At 41.1% G+C, this 22897-nt stretch overlaps 1 protein-coding gene across 2 annotated transcripts in view; it reads right to left on the reverse strand.

Annotated features, from left to right (window-relative positions):
* LOC107377760 (exostosin-1) overlaps positions 1-22897 on the reverse strand; it is a 222080-nt gene that overhangs the window by 34937 nt on the left and 164246 nt on the right. For both annotated transcript variants that reach the window (XM_015947586.3, XM_054748099.2), the window contains 3 exons: positions 11769-11862; positions 6687-6794; positions 1281-1400 (listed from right to left, as the gene is read on the reverse strand). In XM_015947586.3, the coding sequence (XP_015803072.3) occupies positions 1281-1400; positions 6687-6794; positions 11769-11862 (322 nt within the window). The remainder of the gene's footprint in view (positions 1-1280; positions 1401-6686; positions 6795-11768; positions 11863-22897) is intronic.

Below are 22897 nucleotides of genomic sequence, written 5' to 3' on the forward strand. Positions count from 1 at the left end.
TTCCAGTCTGGCTCCACAGCGTCTATTTATCCGAGCAGACGTGGTGCCCACAGCGAGATGATATTAACACACCCGCTGTGTGAGGGACACCGCCAGGCTCGTTGTATGTGGGACACCACAGTTATCAACAACGCTTCATTACACCCATTTAGCCCGGTGGCACGCTGGCTCCCGGTTCTTAGCACATCTGGCTGGCAGCGACACGACTGTCAGCGGACATCTGTCTAATTTCCTTCTCAGCTAGAACCGGCCGTCGGGGGGAGCCGCTCAGGTCTGATCGTGTGTGGAGATAATTTACAGAACAGGAAAGCAGCCGCTTGGGAGTTTTTCAATCATAAAACTGAGCAAACGTTAATCTCAGAGGTTTGAGTCTTTATTGTCTCCCACATTAAACATTTACGTTTCTTTTATTATCTGCCATCTATGACATGTTTTCAAATAAAGTTTGTTTCTGCTGCCTCCTGCAGCCTTCAGATTTCACCTCATCATGATTTGTCTTGTGTAAAACGAAGGCAAAAACTTGGTCACTTTATTGAGTACACCTGTTCCACCACACAAATACCACCTGGCCAAAAGGAGTCACCACCTGGATTTCACTACGCACACAGGTAGGAGCCTCCTATTGGGGGATTATCTTTCAATTTTTTTTAACCCAAACTGGTGCAATGAGTTGCTTCTCAGTTCTTAAACCACGTCTGTGTGAGCAGGCTAGTGTGATAATATTGGTGTGGCTGCTGTGGGTGGTGGTGATAAAAGCAGATTATCATCTGTGTTCAGAAACTTTGCAAAAAGCAAATCGTTTCTTAGGACTGAACCAACAACAGAGAATAAAGAGACTCAGGAAAACAAGACTGCTGAGGTCATTCATAGATGCATCTCACCCCCTTAACTTCATTTAAATTATTTTTATAAGAACAAACCAAGTTAACAGTTCGCCACTCGTTTGATTTACTTTCCCCTGCTGGAACCAGCAGAAAACAGACCTTGAGCAAGACAAGATAAATAATCCTTAATTACTTCAGCGGACCCAGTCGGCTCTTTCTGTTGATCAGAGCAGCTTCTGGGTGCAAATGTTCAAATAAAACACGGAAAGCTGCAGGAAGAGTCACATTCAGCTAACCTTTGGGGAGAAAAATAACTGATAAGTGGAGAAACACTCTGAAGGTGACGCGTGGCCAGCAGCGGCGTACAGAACCGAACCAGTTGAGTAAATTAGATGAAGCCCTCCTGACAATCTAAACCCAAAAACTCCCATCTAAGACGGGTTTCTGTCCGCTCACCTCCAGAGTCGTTGAGACTATTTTGGCTACGGAGGAGAAGTAGGCGTCCCAGAGGAACTGAGTCTGCTGGCGGAGGGCCAGGATCCTGTCTCGGCCCACAGATCGGGTAATGGAGGGAACCTGGAGGAAAGGGCAGCAGAAGTAATACATGAGTGTTACAATAACAGATTATCTTAGGCATTTCTTCACGTTGCTTGTTGTCCAATAGCATTTGGAGACAGTTTGAAAGACAACCATAGATTCAGCCCCACAACTGAGGTCTGTATGGGTCGTGGCCAGACTATATTTTCACTTATACGGGATGGCTTTACAGCTACTGTCTCCTATAACTCAAAGAAAATTGTAGCCATTTAAAAGTTTGTGAGGTGTTTATGACAGTTGAGTAGAATTTACGTGGGAGGTTCTTCTAAAATATGGAGGCAGCTTCGTAATTTACAAGTGATTAAAACTGGTGAAGAGTTGGCAAAGTTTATTTTGGACAGGTAAATACTAAGGAATATATTTTAAATAATTGTTTACCGTAGGCTAATAGCACTAGCTTAGGATGACTGTGGCGGAGGAGTTTAGTGCCCATCGTAACCAGAAGGTTGTGGGATTGAGTACCGCCTACTCTGTCAGAATCAGAAGGGTTTTATTGTCGAGTGTGAAATCACACTTGGTGCAAGAAAAAATAAAAAAATGAGCAAAAATTAAAATGAAGAAATAAATACAATGAAATGTTAATAAAGGGAGGCAATAATTAGAGAAGCAGCTACTTTATACAAGTCAGTGTAGGTACTGATCAGAGAGGATCGGTTCTGGTGCAAATAGAACACAGGGTCATGTGACTGAGACAAAGCAACTGGAGTGGGCAGTTCTAGGATTGTTATTCACGAGACCAACTGCAGAGGGGAAGAAACAGTTTATCTGGTGAGAGGTTCTGGTTTAAATGGATCAGAGTCTCCTGGCAGATGGGAGTGAGTTGAAGAGACTTTGTCCAGGGTGAGGCTGGTCTGCTGTGAGCTGACCTTCACGCCTCAATGTCCTGGAGGTGTACAGGTCCTGTATGGAGGGGAGTTTGCAGCCAACCTTCTCAGCAGAGCATACAACACACTTGCTTCTCTTCACATCCCTGGTGGTAGCTCCAGCATACCACACAGTGATGGAAGAGGTGAGGATGTAGAACTGCCTCATCGACTGTGCTGGCAGGTTGAATTTATTCAGCTGCCTCAGAAAGTACATCCTCTGCTGGGCCTTTTTTATGATGGAGGTGATGGTGGTGCCCAGGAAGCAACACAAATCCACCATCATGATGAGAGTGTCAGACAAGGTTATTTGGGGAGGGGGGCTGTGTGCTTCCTAAAGTCAACAACGACCTCCTGTCTTCTGGTTGTTTAGCACCAGGACACCAGCCGTTCCACCTCCATTCTGTAGGCCGACTCATCCCCGTCAAAGATGAGTCCGATGACGGTGGTGTCGTCTGCAAACGTGATAAGTTTGACAGACTTGTGGTGCAACTCTAAATAACATTTTCTGTAAATGACTTTGTGACTTAATCTCATTCAACACAATCAAATAAAATAAGAAAACAAATAAAATAACTTTTCTATAGTGGTCCCTTCTCAAACTTTATATTTAATCAGGCCCAATGTGAGCCTGTCACTTTGTATTGGATGCATTCATTTTCTTTATTCATTCAAAACTGCAGGAAGACTTATTCTCTAGTGATTCATTGTTAAATTATTCTAAAATTCCATCTTTCACTGTTGTTATTTACCTTTCTTTGTTTTCACGCTTCCCTAAACGTAAAGAATCTTGACCTATACCTGACATTCAAGTCCTATTCTGCACGCTTTAGGTGGTTTTTCTGCTTGGTCTGTTGGCAGCAGCTCCAGTTGTGACTTTTCAGCTCTTGGATGGAGAATACAAACAACACCGATGAGATCAGCTGCGTTCTCATCTCCTCGATTAACTCCAATAGCATTTGTGTTTGTCAGCGGGGGGATTTTGGTTTGTTTGAATACCTGGGTGTCTGCTTTTCACATGTCTTCTTTCCACAGGGAGAAACAAACTCTCTACATATTAAACAGCCAGCTACTGAAGCTCTCAGTGATGTAATTGAAAGTAATGAGATTCGACTCTCAGCAGGCGTTGGAGGGCCAGAGTTTTGTTGAACATCGGGCTCTTGCGAATTTGTAACCGAATCTGTTTACAAGCTGCATAAATGAATGATGCGTCTGGTTTTTTAATTATATTTCTTGACAAACGTTGTAAAAAAACTAAAAGCAATTGTTCAAGTCGCACAATGATGGTCAGTGGTTCGAATCACCACTGGGGGCCCCTTGCAACTATCAAAGGGACCTTGTGTGGCCCCCATTTGCATTTGTAGAATGATGTATTTAGTATCTCGATGTACATCGACACTTTCTAACATTATATGTTCAAAACCTTTTCAATTATGCCTATTTTTGACCTATATTGAAAAGAATGATCAACATTAAAATAATTCTTGCAATTTTTTCCTAAAGGACTATTAAGTTGAGAATGTTGGCTCTCGTGTTGACATCCCTGATTTAACTTGTAGGTCATTTTGTATTTTACATCCTTTTTTAAACATGCACTGAAAAAAAACAACTAAAGTTTGAATAAAAAGTACAAGATTACATTTCATTATTATTACCTTAATATTAATTTGGATTATATTAACCTTATCACACCAAACAAATTAAAAAACTGATAAGATATTAAACTTTTTTCTAGGGGTGGGCATAGGTACATTTGTTAATCTAGATTAATCTCACTGTAATCTTGGAATTAATCTATATTAATCTAGAATAAAATGGCTCATTGTGCCAAAGGCACTCATAATTTGTGTGTGCTACCTAAATAATAACTAGAAGGAAGTTTGAGAGAACGGCTTTCCCCAGCCAGGTGGCGCATTAGACCAGGGGTTTATCCCCTGTTTCCAAAAAGCATCACAAACTGAGAAATCTTTAAATAAAAATATTTCTAAAAACTATATATCATTTAAGTAATGTTTCACCTTCATTTCACTGCTGGAAATTGTCGCGTAGCTGCTGTTTTGAAACACTCCATAGACTATAATGGATTCTATTTGAAGCAGTGACGATGCTTTCAGTGTAAAACCGGGGTAAGGTAACTTGTATGCTCCACAGAAACAAACCTCAGCTGAAAAATGTTGGAGTTGCTGGACATTTTGCTCAGTTTTATGGCATTTTGTCAGACTCTGAACCAAGAAACGGCTGCAGGCAGTGAAACGAAAAGTGAAAAACTTCAGAGCAACCAGTGACCCGGCCCCTTGCCAGTCAGCAGCCAGAATGACGATGCAGGCCCAACTCAGCCTTGCCAGGTACCTCAATGGATGAGGGACTAAAAATAGGGGAGAAATTAGAGGGAAAATACCGAACTGTGCCCTTGGAAACATTGGTCGGGCCGAGCTGGATCGGTCCGAGTTGCTCTGAGTGGTGTTCCTGGAAAACCACCTTTAGAGTCTTGCATTCAAGCAGCCCACCCCTACTGTGTTTAATTATGCTTTCTAAAAATAGGTGAATAGCTTTTGTGATGAGACTCAATAAAATTTTTTGCATTTTCTTGTTTTTCATTGTCTTTTCTGCATCAACATGTGAATTAATGGAAGGATGTTTCTGTAAATGTGTGTCTCAGTTTCTCTCAGAACATGTTTCTCTCTTCACACTTATTATAATAGCCAATAATTAGTGAGCTGAAGGGAATAATAAAACCTCTTAAAAGCATTAGTGCATGACAGCTTTCAGTAAAACTTTTTTTATGCATGTAATGGCTTTTATTTGTTTATTTTTTTGCAAGATAGAAAATAGAAATAACATCCTGTTAGGTGTCGGATGAAAGCTGGAAACCAGAGATACTCTAATCAAAGGCAGTCATTTGTAGTTTTCAGCTCCCAGGACGCAAACGGCAACATGTCTGTTTTCTGTCCAGATGGTAGTAAAGGTTACACAAAGTAACACGGAGTGTAATTAGAAAATCTAAATATCACACGGGCTGTAGCTATGATTAAAAGGACCAGAAGGTGCTCCAATTGTGAGGAGATGAATTTCAGATAAAAATAGCTCTGGGTGTAAGTGTAAATCGACTGATTATCATGCGTGTCATTTCTCAATAGAGGAAAATCCAATAAAAGTCACACGACTAGAGTTAAAGTTCTCTCCTCCGCCTCCAGAAATGTTTCTTAAACAGTTTCAGATGTCAACATCTCGTGTTTTTTGTGTGATTTAAAGTAATATTCAGTCATTTTTAAAGAATATTCTGCAGAAAGTAGTCGTTTAACCGAAGCAACAGTTATAGCTAGCCAGGTTGCTAACAAACTAGTGGCTAACTTGAAGGCAACTGGACTTCTTTGGATTCTTGAAGACGTTTTGCTTCTCATCTGAGGAGCTTTGTCAATTCCACCTGGAATACGGGAGAGTCAATCTTATAAGCTGTAGCTGTCTATTGTTATTTAACGAGCCAAAACTACTGTGTGTACCCCGCCTCTCCATCCTCTGATGATCAGGGGATGGAGGAGCTACCATTCCTCGTCCGTAAGGGCGGGGCGAGGGTGCGATGCACACAGATCATTTTGCTGCCGTGCGTCTGTGACAGCAGAGGGTGTAGGGCCTGGGGGGTGACGCTTAGCCTGGCAGCCCACCAGGTACCCTGAGGTATTTATCCATCTATCCATCACAGTCTGCTAATCCGGAGTCGGGTCGTGGGGGAAGTAACCTAAACAGAGAGGCCCAGACTTCCTTCTCCACTGTCACTTGGGCCAGCTTCCCAGGGGAATCCCAGAGCATTCCCTAGCCAGTCAAGAAATAGTCAGGAAGGTGTCCAGAAGTAACCCTAACCAGATGCCTGAGCTGCCTTAACTGGCTCTTCAAGATATGGAGGAGCAGCAAATCTACTTTGAGCCCCTCCTTGAGTTTCTCAACCTATCACTAAGGGAGAGTCCAGACAACCTGCGGAGAAAACTCATTTTGGCAGCTTGCATTCTTTCATTCACTACCCAAAGGCCTCGACCTGAGGGTAGGAACGTAGATCGACCGGTAAATCGAGAGCTTCACATCCCGACTGAGCTCCCACCTTTCAACAGGTAATTCAACCACTGAATTAGGTGCAATTGGAAAGGTGCCCTTGAGGACAAGGATTGGACACCCTACTCTGTCATGTCCAGGACATTGAATATTGAGATTTATCAGCTGATTTTTGTGTCTTATGGACAGACTTGCTGCCGAGCCAGAGGCAGGGTTGTAAACAGCTGACCAACACCGCTGGGTTAGTGTTCATTCTTTTACTCCATCAACACCTCAGACACCTGTGGTTAGCTTCAGACCTCTTCTCCCCATCTCCCCAATGGCTTTGAGTGAATCAAATAAAATAACTTCAAAGTACCTGTAACAGAAGACGCTCGTCTCCGATGATGGCAGCTTTCCTCCAGTCGATGACTTCAGAGAAGGGAAGCTCCCAGCCATTGCTCAGAATCACTGGGATACAGGCGGCCTGGAACAAAATAAAAAAAAAAGATTTGGCTTAGTCTGCGGGCCAATAAAGCAGTTCATGTTCAAAAATATTTGGGTAAATCAGACGTCAAACATTATGGCAAGAACCGTCTTGATGTTTGGGATTGTTGGTTGTAGCTGAGGAGCGGTAACGAATATTCTAATTTGGAATAAAGAAAGGCTGGCACTAATTATTTTTCAAATGTTTACTTCATTTCACAGCAGAGAGCTGGAGAGGAGAGACACAGAAAAACTCTGAGCAGAAGTTAAAAGTGGAGCGCTGGGAAGGATTTCCCTTCACTGAGAGGCTTTTTATCCTCTCTGATTGCCTCCTTCTGATGAGACACTCAGCAAGTTTCTCACGAACAAATGGAGTCGCCAGGAAGATTAAAGACAAAATCAAGTGCGTTTGTTGATTCCTACAGTGTGGCTCAATATTTTCAAGAGTCGTTTATATGACTTAATTCATTAGCAGCTGGTTTTATTTCCCACAGCGGCTCAATGAGCTCTCTGAGCTGCTGAGTTAGATTTGTTTTATGGAGAGAATCCTGAAACGCTTCGTCATTTTGTGGTTAATGGAAAAGATTTGATAGTGCATTTTACAGCACTAATAAACTGTTTAAATGGAACGTTTACCATCTTTTGTGGCTAATTTTCACACATTTCTGTAGCTCATCCTGATGCCTTTGGTGTTAATTTATTATACTTACAGTTAAAATGGTGAAACAGGTCATTAATTAACAGCTGCATGCTTATACATTTGATTTAGCACCAATGATATTAATGAATGTTAGGAGGCTTTGAAATGTGAAATAAGTTTTATTTCCTAAGCTTGCTGGGTGGGGGTGCAGGAATACACCTGAGGGAATTTTTAAAGCAGTCTGCAGCTTTATGCATGACCAGTTTTAAAGCGTTCTCAGATCACAAGGTGATGATTTTTTAAATAATAAGACAAGAAATCTTATATTTTATACTAAACACTAAAATTATCTCAATATTGAGAGGAGAGGAGTGAGCACCACCTCACCCCTGCCACGTGGACCTCAAGGGATAAACCATCAATCCTGCTCAATGGTCAACTTTCTTTGCGGGGTCATCCATGAACACAGTGGGAGGGTTAACCAAAAAAGGTGGAATAACTGAAAACATGTTCTATATTCTATTTTCTTCAAAATAGCCACCATTTGCTTTGATTATGGCTTTGCACACTCTTTGCATTATCTTGATGAGCTTCAAGAGGTAGTCACCTGAAATGGTTTTCTAACAGTCTTGAAGGAGTTCCCAGAGGTGTTTAGCACTTGTTGGCACCTTTTAATTGGTCATGGTCATGAAAATAAAGAAAACACATTGAATGAGAAGCTGTGTCCAAACTTCTGGCCTGTACTGTACATAGATGCAACGTGAACTGGCGCTGCCTATTGGAGCTACCTTAGTGGCATTTTGGATGGGTCTCCATTCAGTTAATTTATTCTAATGTGCTTACCCCACAATAAAACACATTTATTATGCTTTTTCAAAGACTTATGATATGGCATGATACCTAAAATATAATTAAATCAATTAAAATACGAAAACCCAACAGATGGGCAAGAAAAGTCTGTTTTCGATGGTGCACCTGTTGTTACAACCGTAGGGTGCACAGAAAACGGGCATAGTTGCTCACTCTGCATCAACTCCAGTCTTGTTTGGAGGTGAGGAAACCATCCAAAATGGCAGCGATGCTTTTATGCTCTCCAGTGTCCAATGGCGCATCTACGTATTAATGTCTATGGTCACATCTGGATCTCAGCTGGACTAGACTCTTAAAACTGCCTGGAGTTTCCATGGAAGGTGCTAGAACCTTTAGTGATGATTAAGAAAACCATAGTGAGTGATATTTTCATACAAAGTTCAAATTCCGATGGATTCTCAATCAGGTGAAGCTCAGAGATTAAAGAAAATCCTCAAAATGTCGAGTGCCTGATAAGTGACCTGCTGATGATTAAACAGCTCCGGTGAAACGGCTTTCTCCATCTTTATCTCTCTTCCCTCAACAAGTCTTTGTTCTTTCTACTGCCAAACTTCTAGCACTTAATCAGAATTTATTATTATTTACCACAGATAAAATTATCAGTTATTGCTAACAGCTGATGTAACTGAATAAGATCTAGATACACATAATACAATGTTTCAGGAGGTATTTTACTAACAGACAAGAAGTTGAAGTAAGGATGCATTTCTATTCAACTTCTATTTTACCAGCTAGCTAACCACATTCACCACCATGAACTGGTTAAAAAGCCCTGAAATATGTGCAAAAACCCATAACTACATATAAACATGTAGAACCTGGAGTATGTGATGGTGAGGCCTCTCAGCTGCAAACTGAGCATGTTTTAGCCTGCTTCTGTGAAAGTGATGGAGTAAAAAGCATGTTTATGTTTGCCAGTGATGGGGCAGCCATCTTAAATCTAGCTGACTCTGATGTAGACGTATAAACAAACACTTTCTGGGAGTTTGACTGAAACTTGTGGGAACCTTTTATCCACGTAGCCTGAGTTATTAGAAAAAAGTATTAAGCTAAACATTAAAGGTGCAGTATGTAAGAATATAATGAGAGTTTTATAGTGAGAAAATCCCAAAAAGAGTCTAATGTTTCAGTCATTTTGGAAGGAAGCTTACACTGAAAGAAATTTCATATCCAGCTGGCTGCTGGACTGCCAGTTTTTCTCCTTTGGGACGTAACGACTGTTTACCATTAGTGAGTGTCGGGGTGCCGTGTCTCCTGCGAGCTAATACTGCAGCGCCGACAACTGCAATTTAACGACGGCCGGCAAAAAGCTCCAGAGTTGTTTAAAGTGGTTGCAGTAACCACATTTTACCTCAAGATGCCATTTTTACTTCTTTTCTACATAATGCACCTTTAATAATAAAAATGTAAACTCTGTAGAAATTTGAGTTAAAACGGAACACACCAAAATAAAAGTAAACCATAAGCAGAGCCGGAAAACTAACGTCCAAATAGTCAGATAAGCTGAACCAACGTGGTGTGTGATGTCTTTTCTGTGGTATATCTCCAAAAACAGGCCTTTTCTATTTCAGCTTTACGACAGGTTGTCAATACTAATATAATGCGAAGCTGAATCTGTCAGAAGAGGACAGGGAGCTTTTTGACTGGTTGGGAAGCTCAGCTGGAGCTCCACAGGCTGACTGACGAGCCTTTACCAGTAATTATAAAACAACACGACAGCAACAGACAGGGGCAGATATCACCTTAGTTTAGGATTCAAGTGAGATTGTACTGGAGAATTTTCTCAAACGAGGGCATCTGCTTTCTGAAGGCTCGAAATGTATCTTCAAGTCAAAACAGCAACTTTATGCTTAAACTGCAAAAAGTATTTCCCCAAATTTTTGCACCAAATGGTTTATAGATACAATGACATTTCTAAGATAGTGAGGAGAAATACAAGAAAATATTTAAGGATGCTAATATTGTAATATCCAGAGATTCAAGGCTTGGTTTTAAATAAAATGTATAAATACAGGATTCTTGGGGGGCTGTCCTCTCCTGTTCACCTCCATATGCTGAAGGTTTTATTCTAAATTCATCAGCTCATCCTATTTGCTCTACAGATCTTCAACGTTATGAGTGAAGTTCAATATTTTGTGATTTTTTTTTTCCACTTTGGTTTTATGTTCTATGTTGTCATTAAGGTAGGTTTAATGATGCCTAAAGAGAAATGGTATAAACCAAATGTGTGAAATTTCATCTTTTTATTGCATCTTGCAAGGCTGAAATCCACTTGCTTTGTTTTGGCCCTCCCATGTAGCAGAACTCCGTTTGTGGTAGTTCCTGAGTAAACACGGAGTTTGCATAAATAATGCAGTTGCACAAGTAGTTTAACTTTTTTGCCAGGAATTCTAGGCTAAAGGGTTGGTTCCACCCTCTGAGTGTTTTGTTAAGTTACTTTTTAGATGAAAAGACGAGATTTTGTCATATTTCTTGTTTTGTTTTGTTATTTGTTTATTTGGCACAACCTCTTGCCCCCCACAGATTAAATGTTTTACAGTGTGACATTCATCAATGTACATATTTTACTCTTAACAGCCCAAAATGTATGGTTGTTGTATTTTCTAACCTTAAAGGTTGTAAGACAATTGGGGTCTTGTCCAGGATCCTTTACCAAGGAGCTACCACAATCATGGGCCTTTTCTGCCAGTACAGACACAATATGGCTCGACCCGGTCAGGCCTGGTTCTAAGGCGTCTCCACTAGTAATGAGTACACGTTTGCTGCCACTTTTGGAACATTGGAAACACCCAAACTCTCCTGTATTTCTGTCTTACTGCCTGCAGGATTTTCCAGGTCTCATATTTTCTGAGTCTGACAAAAAGCCACCAGCTGAGCATTATGCTTAACATCGCTACCATGATTTTTGTTGTTGTATTGTGATGCATTTTTGTGTCCCTAACCCTCTTTTCTGAACGTTAGGGTCTGCTCCGCTATGACTAGCCCACCCACTAATGCCATTTTGTAGTTGTTATGGAAAATTAACCAAACAGTTTTGAGTACAGTAGAGCCGAACCTCACTGAAAGGTTAAAAAAGACAATTATTGTCTGCAAATCTGGGGTATAGGATCCCGGAGGAGCACCTAATTATGTTACTGCCCAAATAAATGTTGAGCTCAGCCCGAGTCCTTTATTCTGGGACTATAGTTACAGGCTTGATGAATAATTGTATACTTATCCATAAGAATGTGTTTTTCATGGTAAATCGTAAGTTTCTACTTCTGATTCTTTCAATAAATATAAATAATTGACCCTCAGTTGTATAGCACCTTTCCGAGTCAGAGGAATAAATAAATACAATGCAATAGATGCAAGATTTGTAAATCTCATGGATGTGTCCTTTTTTTGTTGGTAAATAATCACATTTGTCTTTATACTAAATGATGTGATGGCATCCATCTAAGCCAGAAACCCACAGACGCTCACCTGCAAAGCCTCCAGGAAGCGGAATGATCCTAGACGTCGGCCCCGAGGCACCAGACAGAAACTGGAGTTGTGAAGCAGCTCCTGATAGTCAAACCTACACAAACACACACGAAAGGCTGGGTGAGAATGCCAGAAAGCATCTGTGCAGCAGTTGTTCTAACATCCTTTTTGGGACTTTTGATTTGATACTAAAGTAAAATGACCAAAATAACTCTAAATTGTCCACTTTATGGCCACTTCCACCAACAAGAATCTAAAGCAGCCATCTTTGGCGAACACACAGCTTTTGCATTTGCTGCAGAAAACACTGCAGAGCTGATGTTTCGTCAGTGGTCCTTGACACATTTAATCTATTTATTCTCTAGATATAAAATCAGATTTGTTCATTCACAGTTACCTCTAGTTAAGGGTGTACTTTTGAATCCATGAGCATTTTGGGGCAACTACTAATATTTATTGCTAAAAAGCTGTGAGCGAGGAATATAATGCATCTGAATAATATTTTAGAACCAGAGGAGTAAATATCTCCAGAGAGAACGTCTGAAACTGGTTTCAAAATGCACCAAATTATTAAATATTGTAAATCCATCCTCAACTCCTCCAACCACCTGCTCTCAAAAACTTTCGAGCATGCGTAAAACTTTTTTTAGCCACCGTTTTCTAAAACTAAAAAGAGAAGAGTGCACTGGTACTGTGCAGGCTCTGCTTTCCTATATGTTCGCTGTAGAATTGGCAAAAGAAAATATTAAACTACTCAAAGCAGAAGAGGCTGGAGGTAGGGACATTTTCACTTAACAGTATCTCGAAAGTAAAGGAACTGCATCAGATTTCATGCTAGGTGATGCAGAGCTAAAACTAAGAATTATGTGGACTACTGGATCTGCTGTTTCACTATCTTCTCATGATGCTTTGGTACAATCCACCTTCACTACCTCACTTTGCTTAAACTACTGGTGACAAAGTAGTTATCTAGCGTTTTCCTGCAGCTGGATCATTGAACATGATCAGAATGGTGACAAAATACAAACTTTCTCCATGAGAACTTTGAAAACTCTCCATTCCCTTGTTTTAGTTGAAAAGCCTTGTTTTCCTGCAGCTGGATTATCAAAATGTTCAAAAGAGTTCATGACACTAATGTTCCCTCAAACTAGTTGCAGAACTTTCACAAGCCTGGAATCTGTGTGGAGAACCTCTGGGTTCTGTTTCCACTAGTCAGAAGTGAATGAAATGCAAGACAACCAAAAAAAGAGGGCACATCACACATGGTTTTGGGACTAAAATGTGACAAATTATCAGCAAACACATCTCAAATAAAACATATTACAAAAATGTCTCTACATTTGCATTTTTCTTGCAATTTTATCCTTTCAAATAGGCTTTAACAACCAGAGTAACCACATTAAGATCCAGAACTGACCACTAGACATCAACGTTTATAGATGTTGGTTTCAGAAGAAAACAGATCTACGTACACCTATGGAGAAAACTTCTATCCATTTACAAGATACAACCCAGTTTGTCTAAAAATATTCCCACCTATAGAGTATTTTTGCTTCCATCTGTAAGAAGTGTGTGTGTGTGTGTGTGTGTGTGTGTGTGTGTGCGTGTGTGTGCGTGTGTGTGTGTGTGTGTGTGAGAGAGAGAGAGAGAGAGAGAGAGAGAGAGAGAGAGAGAGAGATTTCAGGGCTGGCCTGAGGAGATTTCTGATAACAGCCTAATCTGTCTGGGGATCAACTGTCCCTTCCTACCTCACCAGTAGACGTGTGTGTGTGTGTGTGTGTGTGTGCGTGCGTGCGTGCGTGCGTGCGTGCGTGCGTGTGTTTCATCCTCATGATGAGTGCATCTGGCGTATCCCTGCCGGTCACCACACCTTTGGTGTGAAAACGGAAGAGAACAAAATAAGATGTCAGATGCTCCCTTTGCCACTGAGGGAGATAAACATGAGCAGAAGAAGGTCTTCACCTTTTGCTATGCTGGTTCGGGAGCTAAATCTACTAAACTTGAGTCTTTGCGAGTTTAAACTAGAGCTGCACAATATATCGCAAATACATCGTTATCGCGACATCAGCATGAGCAATATGCATATCGCAAAGAACAGATAAATATCGCAATGAATGGTCAGCTCAAATGTTTGCTACACATAATGCATTCTGTCAATCAAACGGAAGCATGATGTTTTTTTAACAAATCAAATAGAGCCCGTCACCCATTTGGCCACCTGGATGGGTTCTCATAGGTTAGAGTCCCGCCCCCGAGGCGGACGGCACTTAATCTCGATGGTTCGCAAACACCAGAGTTAGCTTTGTTCTGCTCTTTCTGCTGATTCCGCTTTTCCCGGGATCCACTAATTGCCTTTACTTGTTCATTTTCTTTATCCCTTTCCTCACATTTTAGCTTTTCTCATTTTTATGATTTTTTTTGTCATTTTTTGATTTCTTTGTTTTTGATTATTTTTTGTTCCTGAGTAAAATTTTTATTTATTGCAAGTAATATCGTCATCGCAATATTAATCACTGTTATCGCATATTGCAGGTTTTTCTAATATCGTGCAGCCCTAGTTTAAACCCATCCCATCAAACATCAACCCGGCCAGGACGATAGAGGTGGTGATTACGTCAGAATAAACACATTAAAATAGATGCCAAGAACCATCAAAGCAAAGCTGGTGATGTAAATCACCGCAGATCGGTTTTATTTCATATACTTCCTCTTATTTAAACAGTTTTTACTTCACAACCACCTGTCTTCACCACTGTGGTGATTCCTTTAGCTCTCCACTGACTTGGCACGCTGCAATCAGAGCTGAGAAGTTAATTCTTGTCACAGCGACCTCTCCAACATCCGTGTTTCTGCCACTAAAAGATCACAATAACAAACCGGATCATCGCCGCACATTTCTGTACCCAACCCACTGAGCAAGGAGAGCTGATTTAGCTTCAGCTGAACTGGAAGAAGAGAAATCACAGAGTCTTAATCAGATATTTGGCCTTCATCCCGCTCACTGATCTTCTTAAAGCACAATTTTCTGACTGATTAATCCGTCATCACGCCTCCTCAGCTGCTGGGTGCTGTGTTGGTCCTGAATGAGCTGCCTGGTGTTCACCTCGCTGCCCCAACATCTGCGCTCACAGGAAGATTTACTCTGCATTCACTGGAAGATGAAGAGCATCGGAGTGTGTGTAGAAATGTATGGGTGTGCAGCAAAGCTGCATGTTAGGGTTAAAAAAGCACATGATTTCAACACTTACCGCAAAGAATCAAAAGAGTTTTATCAGTTTCACTGCAGCTTTGTGTGCTTTATTCACTTTTAATCCCTAAATCCTGGTGCATCATCACTTTCATCCCTCCACTTTTATATTTACTTCCAATCAGCTGAGCTGTGCTCTTTGCATCGATTAGCAAAAACAACTGTGATAAGTGTCTGATTGCACATTTTTCTCATGCATGAATCTCATCAAATTACCTCTAACTTCTCAGGTATTTTTTACCACAAAATGAGTATTGAAGAAACGTGTAAATTAGGAGCCATTTTTCTGTTTTAAATGCGAGAAAGAAACCGTGCGAGGAGTGCGCCAGACTCTGAGGATACGCTTTAAAGTCAGAATTAAAAACCAATGTGTCCTGCAGAAAATCGCTCAGAACATTTTAGCTGGAAATAAAGTGTTGCTCGTTGTAAAGTAAAATGGTTTCCTCAGTAGAAGACACTAAATAGTTTCAGGAGTGACGGATCAATATGAAGCCTCGCAGAGCAGACCCCAAGCTCTGGTTTACACCCGTGAAAAATGTTTGCTTTCATATCAGAAGACAAGCCCGGATCCACATAACAAAATATTTCACACAGAAAGTAATACAGCTGGAGAGCTCTGCTCGCAGCCAGACAACAGAATATTGCTGGTAATTGGCAGCTCGGTGTTGCTGTTATTTAGTGTGTCTCCTTTACAGACACACTTTGTGAGGGAAGGTGGACAAAGACAGCAGTAGGCCAAACATAAGTTCGTCCAATGTTCTACAAATGAGGAGGAACTGATCCTGACCGTGAACGCTGCAGAGATACATCCACATGAAGGTGGTGGGATGATCGTCAGCTGATGTTACTTTCATTCCTTTTGCTTCTCTCTGCTTTTTGCAGATGAGGTGTGACGTTCAGCGTGCACCGGGGTGGGCTCCTCAAAATCTGATGTGGTTTCCATCCAGAAAAGGGTGGATCACTCTTCAACCAGAGGAGAGTCAGGGAACCTTCTAGTGTCAGATCATAACTGAAGCAGGCAGCTGATGTAAGCATCCTCCAGAGGATGGATGTCCGGCCTTAGAAATAAACAGGAGCTCCACAATCTGGGAGGAACTCAAGAGCAGAACCGCTGCTCCTAATTATTGATAATTAGCCAGCTAAGGTGGAATGGGATTGGGCTGGATCTCTCTGGAGGTTCTCCAGACACAATTCACTGAGGCACAATCAGAGAATATGTGTGGCATTTGCTCAAAGCTCCTTTGGCTTCATATTCATACAACAACAGCTTCAGAGATCTCCATGAGGGCCGGCCAGGCAGAGGTCAGGGAGCCGAGTCCCAGAGGGGGTGCATTAAAGTTTGTAACACACAAGTCGATCGGGGGGGGGGGGGGGGGGGACCTGGGAGGTTTGCTCCTGTCAACTTCCATTTAAATCCCACAAGACATATGGCAGAGCTTCACAGAAACACCTCAACTTCAAGAGTGTGTGTGTCTGAGGGAGAGTCATTTGCATGTTCACTGCTGCATCACTGAGACAGAGAAATTTCCATATTTATCAGCGTGTGTACGTAAACATCACAGCTGAGAGCGTTCCTGCTCTGGCTGAGTTGAAACACAGGTCTCTGGGCTGGTATTAAAGCTTAATGTGGTGGACCGGGTCTGGATCAGAATATTAATGCACCCTCACTAAAACAAACACACACACACACACACACACACACACGCACACGCACACGCACACACACACACACACACACACACACACACACACACACACACACACACACACACACACACACACACACACACTTTCTCAAACGTTTCTGCAAATCAAAAATGTTTGATTTTTGAATTCCTGCAGCTGAGAGGAATTTAACAGAGATGAACTTCTCCTGATAGCTTCCCCATTTATGGAACACTCACAGAAGTCAAATCCAGGTGGGATTTGGTTTAAAAGGCCTGAATCTCTTCTATTGTTTAAAAACTGACACCTTAATTTAAATATTGTTTACCAGAACAGGTGGGAGTCACAGAGAGGAGCTCGGCAGCCATTCTGAACAGTATCTTCATTCTATTAAAGGTGTGGTTCACTTGTTTAATCAGTACATTTGCAGTGGTCCCTATAGGAATGAATGCCTTGTAAGTTGTAACCGGGGACTCTGGTGCACCATATTCAAGAACTAGAAGTGAGCCAGTCAGATCAGAGCTGAGCTTCAGATGACAACATTTGGAGTCTTATTTCCTGATATTTGGACATGTCTCATCTGATTGGCTAACAGAAACAAAGCTCGATCACTGACTCAGTTTGCTCTGCAAAGTTGATGTTTTACCTCCACAAATAGCACAAGCCTGAAGGAGTTCTGCTGTGTGGTGGAGTTGCTAATGCTAACGGTTAGCTTCTACAAGCTGAAACGTTCTCTGTGGTTTCCTGGACGCTAACCCAACAACAGCCTTCCTCGTCACGAGTCAAGATGTTGAGTTTTTCTGTTAAACTGAATTGATGAAATTCCACTTAATTATTTTAACAGTAAAACTTTTGTATATAAAGTGTATTATTATTTAAAAGTACTTGCATCACAAAGTATTTCTGTAGAAGAGAACTTTTCCATAAACTATAACTTGAGAGCACTTGTCCATAACAAAAACAATAAAATACATGGCATAAAATATCATACAAATTATACTTAATTAATATGGAATCTATTTCTATAAATGGCTTTTCTTTAATAAAATAAATTACAGCAATAAAAAAAACAATGTATACCTATCCATATAAAATGTGTAATTATTAAATTAGGTTATAATTTGGAGTAATATTTTTTTCTATATAATAAAACACATTTATGAATAAGAAAAACATTGTGGTGCAGGAATACTTTGGTTTTAGGATGAGTTTTTATAAATATCATGTGTTTTATGAGTAATTTATTCATATTTTTAGGTTCATCTAGTAAAAAGCTACTTATTTATTACTAAATGTATTGTCATGCATATTCTCTTACAGATAATTACAATACTTTTTAAGCAGCAAATATCTAATTTTAGATCTAGGAGTGGGGACCTAGAAAATGTTTTGGAGGTGCGTTTACTTTTATTTGACACCATGTACCATCTGTTTACATGGAAGGGGTGGAGCTTAAACCATGTACTGCAGCCGGCCACCAGGGGGCGCATCATTTCCCAGTGGCTTTAAAGGAAACTCACGGGAAAAGTGGATTTTCATAGTACTGTTGATGTTGAAGGCTTTTAAACGACTGACTTTTTCTAACTTTGTTTTTTGTGTGTATTTTTCTTACATTTTAAACGTGTTTGCATTTGTTGTTGTTATTTCTACATTTTAAATAATTGGTTTAGAGTGCAAATCAAGACTTAAAGCATGCACAAATGCATGTTGAATGGCTTTAAACGAGACCTTAAATTTCCCTAAAATGAAAAAAGGACACATTTAAAGCACAAATACAAATCCTTTCATATCCATTTTCATGGAACCCACACGACTTTACTTGGACAGTTTTTCTTGCCGGCACTATGTCACAGTAACAAGAGCCTATTTGGCCTTGGGTACATCTAAAAGGAATTTAGAGGCATCCAATCTCATTGGCGTGGACTGACCAAGAGATGTTGTCGTCTAGCAGACATCCCTGCACAAAACAGGTAAAAGCTTTCTGGTGTTAACCAATCAGCGGTGACCTTTCAGGGTCAAACTCCCCCTTCGCTCCCACAGAAGCGGAGACAGGAAGAAAAAAATCCCTTCAAAGTAAAGGAATAAAAAGCTGCAAGTGCGTCTTTATTTATTTATTTTTAACGTTTTTCCCTCTCCGAGTATTGAGCAGTAAGTGATGGCTTGACATTTCCAAATCACAGAAGACTATTTTACTGTTATCAGCAGGTGGTGTGTTATCAGCAGGTGGTGTGTGTGTGTGTGTGTGTGTGTGTGTGTGTGTGTGTGTGTGTGTGTGTGTGTGTGTGTGTACAATCAGAACAATGGGAAGAAAAGTGCTACAATAAAAAAGGGAATTTTAATGAATAGTAGAAGATATTTACTTTCAGTTGGATTCTTTAGTTATAACATGTGAGCTAGCATGCTGTATTTATTTATTTATTTATTTTCGTGCAGCTTGTTTTTCTGTTTTTATCTGACTCCTTGCTCCAGATGAGCAATACCTCCGCAAGACACACACACACACACACACACACACACACACACACACACACACACACACACACACACACACACACACACTCAAGGAGTGACACACCATTAGCACCCTTCCCGTGACCCTGCAGGCGTTAGTGGGTCATAATGGAGGCAAGCGTGTGTGTGACGGCGAGTACAAAACACTAAACCCACCCTCATGTTTTCTTCTACAGTTTTTACTTCTAGAAATTTCCGGTTTAGAGGAAAAATGTAAAAAACATAATTATTTTCTTTCACGTATTTGATTTGGGCATCTGAATTAGTTTCATTATAGAGGTACATTTTACAGAACTAATTGAGAAAAAAGTTGCATAAATATATTATTTAGTCTGGCAACGCTCCATTGATGGTTCTTGGTCGTGGGTCGGGTTCTAGTAAGTAAGTAAGTAAAAGTTTATTTATATGGCGCCTTTCACAGATATAAATCACAAAGCACTGTACAACATGATAAAGATATGGGCAAATACCTCTAACCAATAAAAACATCCAAAAAACAATAGCAGTGATAAAGTAGAAAATTAAATCATGAGTATAAACAAAGTGAAGGTGTGAACCCAAACAAAGCCATCTTTTTGAAACATTTAGGGAGGGAACGCCTGGATGAAAAGGTGAGTTTTTAGATGATTTTTAAAGATCTCTACAGTATATAGAATATATAATATTCTACCGGGAGCCAGTGGAGGGACTGTAAAACTGGAGTGATGTGAGCTCGTCTGCTGGATTTGGTTAGGAGTCTGGCTGCTGCATTTTGGATGGCTTGAAGGCGTGAGAGGGAGGTTTTGCTGAGACCAGTAAAAAGAGTGTTACAATAGTCTAAGCGTGATGACACAAAGGCGTGGATGATTTTTTTCCAGATCTGCAGTAGAAACCAGTTTACGGACTTTTGAAATGTTTCTCAGTTGAAAGAAACAAGAGCGGGAGATGGTTTTGACGTGTGAGTCTAAACTTAAGGCTGGATCAAAAATAACTCCTAGGTTTCTAATGTTGGCCTTGGCTGATGGGCAAAAAGAGGCAATTTCTTGCTCGATTTTTGGCTGAAGTTCCGGGGGTGCAGAGATCAGGGTCTCTGTCTTGTTAGCATTTAAGACAAGAAAGTTGCTGGACAGCCAGTTACTGATCTGGGTCAGGCAGAGTACAAGTGTGGCCAGCCTGTCCAACTGGTGTGGCATAAAGGACATATAGAGCTGAATATCATCAGCGTAGATGTGGTAGGAAATGTCTGGGAATGACTGAATGATGCCAGCTAGGGGAAGAATATAGAATGCAAATAGTAGAGGCCCTAGAACTGAACCTTGAGGGACCCCGCATGTTAGAGAGGCAGTATCTGAAGAGAAGGTTTCAGACTTCACTGTGAATGTTCTGTTGGTGAGATAAGAAGAGAGCCAGTCTAGAGCAGAACCTGAAATCCCAGCCAGGGCCTTTAACCTGTTTAGTAGAACGTTGTGGTCTACAGTGTCAAAAGCTGCACTGAGGTCTAGCAGGACCATGACAGAGCATTTCCCTGCATCAGCAGCCATCAGGAGGTCATTATGCACCCTTACTAGAGCAGTCTCTGTTGAGTGCTGCTTCAGAAAGCTAGATTGGAAGGGGTCAAAGATCTTTGACTTAGAAAACCAGGATCTGAGTTGGGTTTCAACAACCTTCTCAAGTACTTTGCTGATGAAAGGTAGCTTAGAAATGGGCCTAAAGTTACTGGTGGAGCTGTTGTTGGTTCTAGCGTTGTCTTTCTCCGCAAGCTACTGGACAACGTGATTTTCTCACTGTAACGGATGCCAGTAAACGAGGTAATCCGCTGTTGAAGGAGAAAACACATCTTTTTACTAAATAAAGGACTTATTACATCTTTCTGCTCCTGATTCTGATAAAGCCCAAGTCCAAATAGTCCAAAATCGATTCCAAACAAGCTGTTGCCACCTTGTTCCACTCCAGCACGTCATCCCATCCACCAAACAAATAGAGAGCCTTGATTGGCCCACAAAGCTGACAGAGCGCTGTGGTTGGACCACCATTGTGGACCAATCACAGCGCTCTGTTTGAAATCCTGATAGAGGGCTGTGATTGGCCGACCAGAAAGCTGCCAGGGACCACGGAGGCTCCAACGGAGCAAAGCAAGAACTTGGTTTAGTTTGCTCGGCTTCGTGCTCTCAGTTCTAGAAGCTTCTAAAAGTAAAATAACAAATAGAGGCTTCAGCGTTCTCTTTTCTCAGATGTGAAACCAGCTCCCATATCTTCCTATTTTATATAAAGCAGATCATTAAATCAGATATTGATTAATAATACATTAATAGTTATCAGAATAGAGACTCAATAAGAATTTCTATAAACAATTTATTAAATTAAATATTAGGTTGCCTTCACATAGAAAAAGTGTCCACACGTGTGTGTTTGTGTGTGTGACACACCTGTAACAAGGGTGAAGGATAAAAAACAAGGTTGTGTCTAAGTTTGCTGCTGGTTGCCGGGAAACCAGAGCAGTGACATCTGTTAACGGGTCTGGTAAAAAGACTTTTATTACATTTCACAAAGATAAAGAACTGAGCAGCAGACAAAAGCAGAGATGAACCGATTCACCGGTTCTAGCACGGCTCTGACCTGCTGACAGTTCTCATTCACATCAAGATTTAGAAATAGCAGAATGCTAAATAGGATCCTGAAAGTAAAAATTTCCACATGGGAGATCTGGTAATGCTAGCGTGACCATGAAAAGGGCCAGGTTTTGTTTCTCTTGGGGGTGGGGTGGACTAAGCATCCACAGGCAGCCGGGACGACTACAGCCTCTTACGAGGGGAACTACAGTTTTGGTCTCTTCCTGGTTGGTTTCAGGTCTGTGTGACTCGGGTTCCCCCTCGGTTACTGCAGCCTGCAGCAGGGTTGTCATTCCACTTTCAACCAGTAGGGCGGAGAAGCAGAAACTTCTCACTGTTATTTTAACTGTGTTTGTTTTTTCTTTTCCATTTGCTCAACAACACTTCCCAAAGTTACCACATTTCTCATAAAACACACTGAGAACGGTTTTAAATGACACCGAGCTGCAGGCAGCCTCTGCAGGTTCGTTCTACCTTTGTGTGACACAAACACGGCTGGATCTAGACATCCCAATCCCGCCGCATCTTGAACAAAAGCAGCCTTAGAGTGGCACGCTTCAGAAAGATTGATGCTTGAGACAAAGCATCTCTGACACTTTTAGCTTTCGTCTTGTATTATTCATGCGGTAAACTGTATCGTGTGGTTTAACCCACATATTTACACATTTGATTCCACATGGCAGGTTTCATTCTATACATAGAGATCCATTAATGGCTGGAGACAGACACCACTCATATTCACACGCGATGGAAAATAAACCTGTGAGGTTACCCTCGGTGCAGGCGGAAATCAATAATTCTGAATATGTGCCACTTAACTCACACCCACTCTGCCTATTTACCTCAGCTTCTGTCACTCAAGAAAAGAGATGGAGGGGGGGGGGGGGTTCAAAGTCACCTCCCTCCACTCCCCCAACATCTGCTTTACAGTTCCAGATATATCTAAAGGACTAAACACGATCAGGCTGGAAATCAGACGTAACATCTCCTTGCTGCTGCTGAATTATTCATCCTGACTAAATGTAACCGACACAAACACACACTGATATGGAGTTTCATACAGAAACGGTGATGACTTTGATGTGGGGTGGCCTGCACAGAACATTACAGGATTTTTC

The sequence above is a fragment of the Nothobranchius furzeri genome, chromosome 2 (assembly GCF_043380555.1).
Source record: "Nothobranchius furzeri strain GRZ-AD chromosome 2, NfurGRZ-RIMD1, whole genome shotgun sequence".
Taxonomy (NCBI): Eukaryota; Metazoa; Chordata; class Actinopteri; order Cyprinodontiformes; family Nothobranchiidae; genus Nothobranchius; species Nothobranchius furzeri.